This window comes from Mus caroli, unplaced genomic scaffold (genome assembly GCF_978045245.1).
Source record: "Mus caroli unplaced genomic scaffold, Mus_caroli_1 scaffold_9, whole genome shotgun sequence".
NCBI classification, from domain to species: domain Eukaryota; kingdom Metazoa; phylum Chordata; class Mammalia; order Rodentia; family Muridae; genus Mus; species Mus caroli.
Genome location: NW_028227264.1, coordinates 42,195,164 through 42,208,310, shown reverse-complemented (window position 1 = coordinate 42,208,310; position 13,147 = coordinate 42,195,164). Strand labels below are relative to the sequence as shown.

The following is a 13,147-nucleotide window of genomic DNA, read 5'->3' as shown; positions in this document are numbered from 1 at the left end:
AGTGGAAACGGGAATGAATATACTCATTAAGTACTGAACAATGTGAATAGACATGCCGAGAAGGATCAGTGCTGTAAACGCACCTTACATCAACTTACATCGTCTTAAATGAACCGACAGATGGGCTTTGGCTGTCTGTGTGGGTTAACATCATACACCTCCATGATATTTTTGTTTGGCGGGTCAAGCCTGTGGAAAGCATCATTTATCCATCCATCCAGCATTTTTTTTTTTTTTGGCTTAAGTTTAGGTTAAGGATTCAAAATCCCCAGGGGAATTCACAACACAGTACTCAGCAAATTAAAGAGCATTTTTTCTTTTTAATGGCAAGTAAGAGAGAAGTAGATTTCTTTGTGGATTGTTTGTTTTTATGCTTTGAAAGACTGACAGGCCAGGCAATGGTGGCACACGCCTTTAATCCCAGCACTCAGGAGGGAGAGGCAGGTCGATTTCTGAGTTCGAGGCCAGCCGGGTCTACAGAGTGAGTTCCAGGGCAACCAGTGCTACACAGAGAAACCGTTTCTTGAAAAACAAAAACAAAAAAAAAAAAACAAAGAAAGAAAGGAAGGAAGGAAGGAAGGAAGGAAGACTGACAGACCATGCTCTTTGATTTAAAGCAAAGGGTAGACTTTCTATTTGATTGCAGGTGCCTTATAGATCATTATATCACTGGGCAGGGTGGGCAGAAGATCCAGTGCATGATGGGCACTCACTGTGCAGGCCTGATGACCTGGGTCCAGTCCCAACCACACAGAGTTGTTTTCTGACCTCCACATGCATGCTGCTGCATGTCCCCAGCCCCTAACACAGACACACACGTGTACACACACACATGCATGCACACACTTACACACACACACACACACATGCACACACAAATAAGATAATAAAATAAAAAGTTACACTACCACCCAATCTTCCCTCCTTCCTTCTTCCTTCCTCCCTCCCTCCCTCCCTCTGTTGTGGGAGTCTTGGCTGGATTGGGACTTGCTGTATAGATCAGCCGAGCCTCAAACACACAGAGAGCCACCTGCCTCTGTCTTCCATGTGCTGGGAGTCCGCATCACCATGCCCAGCCCCTATCAGCCAATTAGTTTTAAACTTGGGAAGATTTGGGTTTTACTCTCTGTGTAATTCTAAAGCTAACTTGGGCATGAATAAGTACCTATCAATGCGATGCCTTTTTCTATGAAACCTTCTTTTCCTAAATCAACATGCTGAGGCAAGCTGAGATGCTCAGATATTGAAGGGATGGATAGCATCTGCTCTGGGTGAATGGGCTGAAGCAGACTCACTAAAAATAATTAAGGAATTATTAGGGCTGAAGCTTTTAATGTTTTTTTGTTCAATAAATTTTGATGACTATTTTGTAAGATGGATGAAATGTGTTCGTTTAGAGCTCTGGGATTTAAAGTGGAGAACAGCCTTCTCTGATGATCCGCAGAGCAGGAGAATCATGGGCACCCACTCCATCTGTAGGATCCTCAGGTTGGCAAGTCAGCATGTGGGTGGAAGAAACTTAGCTTAAAATTTTGGGGGTTTGATGAAGGTCACTCTTGTTTTAAACAACAACAATGTTATGTAATTGTTTTAAAATGTATCTTAAATTAGCATTGAAGTAACAGGCTCTATCACGGCTTCATGCATACTTTATTTTGTAGACCCTCCTTCCTCCACTTGTAAAGAACTTATTTTTATCCCAGTATCACACGCACCAGTGTACACAGGAGAACTTTGTAAATGGTAATTATCTCAGATAGCATTTCACTTCATGTTAAATATTTAGGCTAGCATAACATTTAGGACCCATAACCTGAATCTGTTTTAGGAACAACTTTCAGAGAGGACTGCAGAGCCCCACTGAGAGAGCATCACCATTGCATTGCTTCACCGGAGGAAAAGAAAAACTTGCCTATTTCTCAAAATGAATTCTGACATGAATACTTAAGTACTCCTGATCCTCCAAAAATTCACTATTTATCAAGAAATACCGTTGAATGCTCTAGAACGTAGGCTAATTTCCCCTCCAATGTGTATTAAAAGTTCAGCGTGTTCTGAGCTGGGCACAATGGGGCACGCCTTTAATCCCTGCATTTGGGAAGAAGAGGCAGGCCAGCTTGATCTACATATCCAGTTCTAGGACAACCAGGGCGACACAGAAAGACCCTGTTCCAACAACAGACAAGGAAAAAAAAAAAAAGGATGAGAAAGACACACACACAAGACGAGAGGAGACGAGAAATTTACAGCATTTCTGAAAGCAAATGTAACTGACAGGGCCCGCCATCAAATGGATGTTGTCATCAGCTGTGGTTTGTCCTCTTTTCAGATGGGTGACCTATGAATATGGCAATTACAGAGGCCGGCAGTTCCTGCTGTCTCCTGCAGAAGTGCCAAACTGGTATGAGTTCAGTGCCTGTCGCCAAATAGGCTCCCTCCGGCCTTTTGCTCAGGTGTGTGCAATTTCAACTCTTCTCAAAAAGTACTTTTGTAAATATAGTTCATCCTTTTAGTTCTGTGGGGAAGCTGGACGGTGGGTCCTCGTCCCTCAGTATCTGGACATGAAGTTCGCAGCACTTAGAAGCCAGGGTGTTTCAGACATGCCGACACGCCCAACAGCTGTGTCAGCTCTGCTTGTCCACAGCACACTCCATGCCTCGGTCACGCTGGAAGGTCCCCACACTGCTAGCACTGAGAACAAAATTAGACCCTTGCATGGCCCCCCTCTGTGTGGTCACTCTCTTTAACCCTTATGCTCCACTCTGGATTCTTCCAGATGCTGGCCTCTCAGTTCTTCCAACTACACACTTGTATGTAACTACCGCTAGGATTTTTGTCTTATAGAAGCGAATTTACTTCAGACTTCGAAACAAAGCAACGGGACTATTTATGTCAACCAACGGGAACTTGGAAGACCTGAAGCTTCTCCGAGTCCAGGTCATGGAAGATGTTGGTGCTGATGATCAGATCTGGATCTATCAAGAAGGGTGCATCAAATGCAGGGTGAGCATTCAGGGCTGTGCAGACCTTTGCCTTACTGTGCCTTTGATCTTCTCAGGTAGATGCTATGACACCGTTCCAGAGACCTTCCAGAAATAAATTGGAAGGTTTTCCTGTGAAAATACTTCCCAGCTGTGAGATATTCAGAATCAGGGTTAGGAAGTTACAATGGGAGGAGACTCCAGCAAGGGAGTAGTGACACGTAAGTGTGCTCAGACATCAGAGGTAGAGAGACACGTATGCTGAGCCACACAGACATGGCATCCTCTTCACTCCTTGACTCTGTGAGCCTGACTGTTTGCTGCCTGTGAGTCAGCAGGAACACGCCCGCTCACTCTGTCTGTGTGCCTCGGGGGACACAGATGTGCTTTTGTGAGGAGAGGTGCTGCTTAGACACAGATGAAAACGGAAGAAGGCAAGTTCTGCCTTAGGTCATCTCAGTACTGGAGAGTGGTACCCTCAGCGGTCCCAACATTTCTGTGATCTTATTTGATATCTCATTTCAGTAGGTCAAGGAGAAAAGGTGACATCTCCCATATGCTCACAAGACTTTGACCAGCACATGTGTATCTGTGCACACGCACAGCACCCAAGGCCTCACACATATGAACCAAGCACTCACCTGCTGAGCCACACCCACTGCCCTGAACAGTCCGCTTTTAATAAGCTTTCACTGTAGTATGGTGCTAGTGGCGAGCAGTGCCGTTTGTTTCTTCAGGGGAACTTTTAAATCCTTGCATTTAAGCACCCTCTTCGGGGTTTGCATTCTACTTTTTATATGTGGATGATAACGTGCCAATTTAGAAAATTTTAGGTGTTTCTCATGAAGGAGAGACAAGGAGTAAATGAATGTAACTCCAGGTTTAAGGGGGTAGGCCTGGGGGGAATATTCAGTGGTTGTTCTAGTGCAGCTACAAAGAAGAACAGGCATGAGCTGGAAACTCAGGCTGACGGTGAACTTCAGATGTGGCCTCTGAGCATGCGCACTGCTGACAGGGAGACCCAAGCTGTGGGCAATTTACTATACCAAGGCTCCTCTTGGGTTCTTTTGTTTTGGCTTTTTGTTGTTGTTTTGTTTTTGTTTTTAATTTTTAAGTGTATGGATATTTTACCTGCATGTATATGCACTCATATCCACAGAGGCCAGAAGAGGGCATAAGATGGATCCTCCAGGACTGGAGTTACAGACAGTTGTTAGCCACCATGTGGGTACTTTGAAACAGCAGCTGTGCTAACCACTTAGTGCCCCCCAAACCCCCCACAGGCTTCTCCTAATGGTAACAGAGTCTTACAAGGGGCAATCTTGAAATCGTTCACATCATCTGAAATAAAGTCCCATTGCTTGGCTTCAGTTACTGAAGCTAATAGCTAAAATGGCTAAAAGATGAGATAGAACCAGCCAGGGACTTCCTAGTGGGAGTTCTGAGACAGCCTGTTGTTTCCTATGCAGATAGCAGAAGACTGCTGCCTGACGATCGTGGGCAGCCTCGTCACGTCTGGCTCCAAACTAGGACTGGCCCTCGATCAAAATGTCGACAGTCAGTTCTGGTGCATGAAGTCCGACGGCAGGATCTACAGCAAGATGAAACCAAATTTAGTGTTGGATGTGAAAGGTAAGGATCATTTCTCTCCCTGTGCGGTTCCCTGGCTTCATTAAGGAAAAGCCTGTTAGGAAATGCCAATGTTTTGAATCAAGGTCTAACCTCTGCTAAGCATGTGCGCATTGAGCTATATCCTATTTGTATAGTAGTGTTAGGCTGTGATCTCATTTGGTCAGTGTACTTGGTAATGTACACACAGATAGTGTTTCATTGACAAACCTTGAGTTCTAGAAAGAATTATAGTGTAGTAGGGTTCTCTAGTTACAGAACTTATAGAATGATTCTCTCTCTATATTTAGAAAGGGTGTTTATTAAAATAACTTAGAATGTGGTCCAGCTTATCCAACAATGGCTGACTATGAATAGAAAATCTAAGAACACAATAGTTTAGTTCCATCTGAGTGGGAAATTTTTGTCTAACTATATGTCTTAGTTGGTCTTTAGAATATACTGGAATCCTGAAGAAGTAGGCTCTGATGCCAGTGAAGGAATGGGCTTGCCATTGAGAGCTAGAGGCAGCAGGCAAAGAGGGAGGCTTCTGTCTTCCATGGCCGTATACAGTAGTGGCTCTCGACCTTCCCAATGCTGCAACCCTTTTACACAGTTCCTCATGTTGTGGTGACTCCTGACCATAAAATTGTTTTATTTGCTACTTCACAACTGTAATTTTGCTACGGCTATGAACCTGTAAGTACCTGTGTTTTCCCATGGTCTTGGGTGACCCCTATGAAAGGGTCGGTCATAACCCACAGGTTGAGAACCACTCTTATATAGGCTTCCAGCAGGTGTGGCCCAAATTGTGGGTGGCTCTTCCCACCTCAAAAGATCTGGAGTGGGCTGGTGAGATGGCTCAGTGGGTAAGAGCACCCGACTGCTCTTCCGAAGGTCCAGAGTTCAAATCCCAGCAACCACATGGTGGCTCACAACCATCCGTAACAAGATCTGGCGCCCTCTTCTGGAGTGTCTGAAGACAGCTACAGTGTACTTACATATAATAAATAAATCAAAAAAAAAAAAAAAAAAAAAAAGATCTGGAGTAAAGATGTGTCTTCCAACCTCGAAGATTGGATCAGAAGTGGATGCTCCCACTTCAAATGACTTAATTAAGGGAAATACCCTCAAAGGTGTGTGCAGCCATTTTTGAGTTTTAGCTAATTCCAGATGTGGTCAACATGACAACCAGAATAGCTGTCACAGCACCCGAGGGCTGCTGCTGCAACGCTGGTGAGGTTTCAGCGGGGCTTCTCTAGAGTGAGCGAATGAACATGCTTGGGAAGGAAAGCTGGTCCAGCAGTCAGTCTCCTGGGGTATGGGTGTGGTAAAACACAGATTACTGGGCATCAGCATTAGAGTTCCTGATCTAGGTGGTTTGGAGGTGGCTCCCAAACGTGGTTGTCTAACAAGTTCCTAGGTGTTGCTGGGGGTGATGGTTCAAGAATCTTACCACTGATGAGTTTAAAACACATTTGAAAAATCCCACCCACCCAGTATTTGGGAACACAGTGGTCGGGCACTGTTGCTGTTTGCAAGTAAATGAAGGGAAGCTTAGTCGTGGCACTGGAATAAGTTATCATTTACTTGTTCGTTATAGTTACCTTATGTTTATTTTTCGGTTCCTCTAGCCTAGGCTGCCCTTTAACTCTGGGCAACATCCTACCTACCACAGCATCCTAAATTCTGAAATTATAGGGCTATCCTCTGCTGCACCTAGGTGCTTTCAGCGGTTAACACCCTCGCTATTCCCCATCAGGAGAGAATGTACCAGTGGGCTGGTGGTCGTCAGGGGCCACAGCATGCCACCTATGCTTCAATCAGGAATCTGAGCCAAGGCTGTCATTGAGAACGAGGAAGTCAGGGCAAAGAAACTGTGACAGCTTGGTCCTTAAGACTCTGGACAATGGAAAATGGTGCACTGGAAGCAGTCCTGCTTTGCAGTCGTGGTGGTCCCAGTCGGTAGGCGGCCAACCCACTCAGTAGTGAGAGGAAACACAAAGCCCGAGGAGCTAGAGGGTGCTCAGAGAGACAGAATGAAGGAAGGGAGAAAGGGAGGGAGGGAGACACAGACAACATCAAAAATTAAGTGATGTGACTACAGACTGTACAGAAACCAAGCTCTTCATATAAAAGGCAAATGGAAGCTTGGGTGTGGGAAATGGACAGCTGGAGGTAACCTCCCTCCCCGTCACACAGAGGCCCTGCTCACAGAGGGCTCCAAGTGTGAACCATTTGAGAAGCACTGACCCTGGCAGGCCTTTATTCCTATAGGGTCATTCATGCTGCCAGCATCCTGTGGTTTTGAGACTTACCTTGTGCTGGTGATAGAAGGCTTGGATCCATCCCTAGCCTCACCTTCCCTAAGAAAGAGCCCCAGAAAAATGTAACTAAGTGGGAAAGATAAGGTATTGAGTAAATGTGTGTTGGGGGAGGGGGGTAACAATATTTAGTTCCCCAATGCAGCTGAATAAACCTTGTGTTTCTAAGCTCACTGTGGTCCTTAGGGCACTCATTTAATTTCTTGTGAGCAGTCTTCGCTATGTGCCAGGCTGTTAGACACTGAGTACCAAAGTGAAGAAAATGGCTGTCTCTGCTTTCTATGGGACTCTTTAAAGCCCCACCCTCTGGAATGAAGGTGTTAGCCTGTAGGTTTGTGGGTTCTCTGTGGCTTCTGCCACGTGCAGCAGCAACTTTCTTGTGCCCCTGAATTTAGGTTTCTCAGAATGTGGGGAAACAGTGCCACCTTCTGGACGAGAGCAGGCTGCACAGCCAGCACCCTAGCAAGAGAAGTGTGGGCCCAGCTCTCCACTCTTCTGTGGTTTTCTTTTGTTAGGCTAAGTCTTATCAAGTCTTTCCTCTTGCCTTGTATGTGGGGCGTGAGTTGTCTTAGTGAATGCTGGCGTAGGATTCCAGACCAGGTGTCCTATGACAACAGTGGAAGCCGACTCATGCTCTCATCAAGAGACACCTACACCTGGTAGGGCAAATCAAACTATGTAAGACACAGACACTAAACCTTAGCCAACAGAGAAAAGGTAACTCCAGGCAATTAACTCGATGCTGGCCTGAAATCTGTAACGTTTCTGCTTCAGCCACACCAGACAGCATTTTTTTTTTCACTATAAGCTGCCATTTAAGGGAACAGTAGTGATTTATTCTAATTAGGATGTAAACTTTCTTTCAAATTATACCTCCTCAGTCCAATGTGCCAAGAACTCAAATATACCTGTAACAACAGAACTGCTCTCAGACAGATGGGCAGGGATGGGTGCTAGCTCAGAATGCACAGGTGACAGGTGTGTCAGGACTACTGGCAGTGGTGGCCTGAGACCTGGCCTTCAGGGAAGGAAGCTTAAAGACAAGTAACCTCTCCTACCTGTCTCTAAACACATGGCAGGAAGAAGCACTTTAAGTATTCACCCATCCCTCACTGTCTTCTGTATTGGTCAATAGAAATGTCTCCTAAAAGAAAAAAAAAATGTTCTAAGTTCTTTTCAAATGTAAAAGAATTACTCAGATTGCTACTCAAGAACTTTGTGATGCTAACAACACTAAACACAGGAAGTGTGTAAAGGCACCAGATGCTCAAGGATGAAAAGACAGCATCCTTAAGGTTGGAGTCTGTTGTCTTTATAAAAAAATAAAATTAGGTGTATCAATGTGCCTGAGTGTTTTATCAAGTGCACATGTATGTCTGTGCACTTGAATGTCTGGTGTCCTCCAGTGTCTGAAAAAGGACACTGAATTCCATGGCATCAATTGTGGGTGGTTTTGTGCTGCCATGTTGGTGCTGGGAGTCTATCCCAGGACCTCTGCAAGAACAAGACATGTGCTAAGTGCCACACCATGTCTCCAGCTGAGGCCTGTGTGTCTTGATGGAGAGCAGGACTTGCTGGGGCTGAAGGCGAGGCTTGCAAGCCCTTCCTGGATCTGTGCTCTGCACGGCACCCTGCTCTGGAGAACTGTGGTGCTGGCTAACACCAAGCCAGATTCTTAAACATGAGGAGATGATTTCCTTCACCAGCTACTTTCTCAAACTCTTTTGATGTTCTAAATGGTTTAAGGGAGAGATGAATGATGTTTCTTATCTGAGGATAACACAGGATTCTATGCTCTGCATCCAAATGCAGATTTTAATTTCCACAGGGTCCTTGGTGGAGAGGCTTCTGCTTAAGCATAAATCATCGGAAAGGATAGTTAATCCACACTGGGAAAAAATCTGATAACCCTCTCTGTTTTATTGATCCTTCTATTGAAAGAAGGTACTGGCTACCTCTAACACAAAGGTCCCTCACATTTCCAGCAAGCACCTGTGAAAGGACCCCTTCAAACATGCTAGTGGGACAAATAGAGGCTTCTTACAAAGCGCCACTCAGCACTGCTTTACACACTCAAGTTCCCCCAGCAGTGGGGGTCTCCTGTGTCCTCTGCATCCTTTGGGGTATCATTCAAACCTTTAACCTAATTACAGCTGTGTTTTATCATGCATGCAGAACTCATTTCCTCTGCTGCCTCCCCCACAGCCTTTCTCTCCTCTTTCCACTGCCACCAGCTGTGCCCACCTCACTGGTATCTCCCATCCACGATCCCCAGTTCTATCTTATAGCATCTTTGCTTTCCCCTCTCTCTAGATTTTACCCTCGCACCCCCATTTCAGATATGGTAATAGTGGCTAGACTGGCCTGTATGGCTGGGTAGAAAAGTGAGAGCCAGAAGGTAAAGGGCTGTATGGATTTTATCCACACCCCCAGCAAGCTGACCTCATCACCCTGTGCAGCCCCATCCCGAGCCTCTCTCCCCTTACCCTACAGCACTTTTACTCCCGGTTCTCTTTGTTCTTTGGATGTTTCAACAAACACTTTCTCCCTTCTTTTCTGGCACAGTTCTTGACTTTCTTTTCTTTCCTGCAGGGGGTGCACAATATGATCAAAATCACATCATCCTCAACACAATGAGCACAGAGAAGTTAACACAAGTGTGGGAAGCCATGGTCCTGTGAACCTGAACCAAGACTGCAGGAGGAGTATTTCCAGGGGATTTTCTGGCCACCTTATTGAAGAAAACTAAAAATTACAGAGCTGCTGGAGGAGCCAAGTGGAAAGTGGACCGAAGGCCAAGGCAGACAGAATCATCTCAAAAACATTTGAGTTTGAAGCCAATAGTTTGTTGTTCTTGTTTTTTGCCTTGTATTTTCTCAGTAGTTCCTTCAACAGGCTGCCCTAGTAGCAGCTTTAGGGTATAAAGATGTTTTAAAGATCAAGACAAGACCACATTGAAATTTTTTTCCAGGAACAGGAGGGGATAAGACCTCTGAATGTGGACATACAGATTCCCTCAGAGAGAAGGATAAAAGCCCAAGTTGGTTGTCAGAAAACTTTAGCATTGGAGAACGTGGTGCCAGACTTCTGATCTATGGCCTTAACACTTCCGGGGACCATTTATGCTGGATGGCAGAGTGGCAAAGTCCTATATACTTATTCCAAGGAGTTTAATAAGTATAAACCACTATTTTCAGTTACTATTCAAATGAATAAGTTTTCAAAATTCCATGTTGATGTCTGCTCATGAACAGAACTTGGGTTACTTTAATTCACCTATGGACTGCCCTCAAGTGTCTACAGATAGTTCAGTGCCTTCCTTACAGCTGCTATTGGGACAGTATTATGGCCTAATTTATTAGCCCTTACTTTTCTATCCACACCTAATGCTGAAGCCATACTCTATACTTTTGGCTAAACAAAGACCTTTCAGCCTGGTTTCTCTCGGGCCACCCGCAGGATGACTGCTTCATATCCGAGGACACCAGGACCTCCCTCGTTCAGGAGAGGTGTGCAGAGTGAGGGAGATGCCAAGGGCTCTGTGCAGTGTTGGTGCAGAGGGGCCCAGACCTCAGTGGGCAGTTCAGGAGCAACTGTGTGATGCACTGGCCAGACAGCACTGTCCTTTTACGACAAACTGCCAGACATTCCCTGGAACACGGCTCCCTCATCACAGTACTGGCGCCCCTGTCAGAGGCTGAACAAACCCCCTTTCTGCTTCATCTGTTCAAGCCTGCTTCCTCTCTGGAGCCAAGGATAGGCAAGAGATGGTCGGAATAGTCTATCTGCAGCACCCAGCCTGTCTGTCTTGTTCTTCTGTGTACATCTCTAACTGTAGTCCTTTTGTGTATGTCGCTACAGCACAGTGGGGTAAGATATCCTATAAACGCCTGTTGAGTTTGTCTCTCGAATAAACTTATTCCTGGTTAACTACATGATGAAATCGTGGGCTTAATTCAGCAGCTCTCCAACTCCAGCAAGCGTCAGAGGCAGACTGGGACAGCTGGCACGTTTTAGCCACCCTTTTGTTCAAGGTGCCCCGTGCGCTCAAGGATTTAATGCACTGCCACCTGGGAGCGCTCAAGGACAAGAGCTGAGACAGTGTAGATAAACAGAAGTCAAGTGGCACTGGCATTTACATGTGTGCCCTCTAAGTAGTCCTGGATGTCTTGGAACTTACTGTGTAGACCAGGCCTCAAACTCACAGATATCTGCCTGCATTTGCCTCCCAAGTGCTAACATTAAAGGCATGTACCACCATGTCCTGCTTTCTGTACAGGGGACTGGAGAGAAGGATCAGCAGTTAAGAGCTCTTGATGCTCTTGCAGAGAATCCAATTCAGTTTATAGCACCTACCTGACTGTGAATATTGTCTAACTCCAGATAAGAGAGAACGGATGCCCTAGTCTGCCCTCTGCAGGCACTGCATGCTCACAGTGCACTTACATACATGCAGGCAAAACATTCGTACATGCTAAATAAGTAAATCTGTACTGAGAAAACTCTACAGTGACTTCAGAGGAAACCTCATATCCAACATAATACTAAACAGATATCTCATAGGAATAAATGGAGTACAGAGTTACCCCACACAGGTCTATTGATGTGAAAGGCGTGAAGCAAGAATCTAAGGAACTGTAATGCAGGGGAGTATAAAACAGCAATCAACGCCTTGAGCAGACAGAGACAAGACTCAAGAGTGGCAGGCTGCTGGGTAGGCACGAGGCCAGGAAAGAGTGAACAGTGGCAACAGCCACAGAAAGGCCCTCAGAGAAGCACGCTGCAGTTGCTGAAAGAAGCCCAGGCTCCATGCACACTGTAAGGATGTTAGTGCCATTAGCCAAGTGTGCGAGCATAATAATCCCAGCACTTTAGGAGTTCAAAGTCATCCTCAGCTTGTGCTACAGGAGATCCTGATCCCAAAAGAAAAAGGAAAGAAATCCTCCAGTATTAAAAGACAATACACACACTCACACGCGCATGTACACACACACACACACACACACACACACACACACACACACACGCCGAAGCAATTTCAAATTTCAGGATGTGCTAAGGACAGTAAGTGGCAAATCAAAATGAAACGAAAGCCTGGTCAGTTTCCGGCAGCGTCCCCTTACTGTGACAGAGCACCTGAGTGAGATACTGTCTCAGGAGGAGGGTTTCACAGTTGGCTGTTTCATCCAAGGTGGGCTCAGCTGCTTCTGACTCTACAGTGAGGCAGCACATCATGGCAGGTATCTTAGTTAGGTATGGACTGCTGCTAAAGACCAAGAGAAAACAACCTGGGGAGGAGAGGGTTTCTCACAGGCCATTGTGGAGGAAGCTGAGACAGGAATTCAAGGTCGGAACCTGGGGGTAAAACTGGAGGAACACTGCTGACTAGCTTGCGCCTCCTGCCTTGCTCAGTTAGCTTTCTTATACACTCCAGGACCACCTGGCCAGCCGCCTGCGACAACCCACCCACGGTGAGCTGGGCCCTTTCACATTAATTCTATCCAGAAAATGCCTCAAGGGCTTCCCTACAGGCTGATCTGATGGGACGTTTTTTCTTAATTGAAATTCTCTTTTTTTTAAATTTTTTTATTTTTTTTTATTTTTTATTTTTAATATTTTTATTTCATATTTTCCTCAATTACATTTCCAATGCTATCCCAAAAGTCCCCCATAGCGCCCCCCACTTCCCTACCCACCCATTCCCATTCTTTTGGCCCTGGCATTCCCCTATATTGGGGCATATAAAGTTTGCAAGTCCAATGGGCCTCTCTTTCCAGTGATGGCCGACTAGGCCATCTTTCGATACATATGCAGCTAGAGACAAGAGCTCCGGGGTTCTGGTTAGTACATCATGTTGTTCCAACAATAGGGTTGCAGATCCTTTTAGCTCCTTGGGTACTTTCTCTAGCTTCTCCATTGGGAGCCCTGTGATACATCCAATAGCTGACTGTGAACATCCACTCCTGTGTTTGCTAGGCCCCGGCATCGTCTCACAAGAGACAGATATATTTGGGTCCTTTCAGCAAAATCTTGCTAGTGTATGCAATGGTGTCAGCGTTTAGAAGCTGATTATGGGATGGATCCCTGGATATTCTCAGATAACGCTAGCTTGTATCAAGTTGACAAAAAGCTCCCAGCACAATTGGCCCCTTTTCAACTTGACACACACATCACTTGCCATCTATAACCTTTTCTTCCTTATTTGTCCCCAAGATGTCATGTCAATATGACATT

The 13,147-nt window shown here is 45.6% G+C and overlaps 1 protein-coding gene across 1 annotated transcript in view; it reads left to right on the top strand.

Annotated features, from left to right (window-relative positions):
- The window catches only part of Crybg1 (crystallin beta-gamma domain containing 1), a 196,621-nt gene extending 185,773 nt beyond the window's left edge, over positions 1-10,848 (top strand). The window contains exons 19-22 of the mRNA XM_021174985.3: positions 2,330-2,453; positions 2,845-3,003; positions 4,451-4,613; positions 9,506-10,848. Of these exons, the coding sequence (XP_021030644.2) occupies positions 2,330-2,453; positions 2,845-3,003; positions 4,451-4,613; positions 9,506-9,594 (535 nt within the window). The 3' untranslated portion in view covers positions 9,595-10,848. The remainder of the gene's footprint in view (positions 1-2,329; positions 2,454-2,844; positions 3,004-4,450; positions 4,614-9,505) is intronic.
- Positions 10,849-13,147: the final 2,299 nt, after the last annotated feature.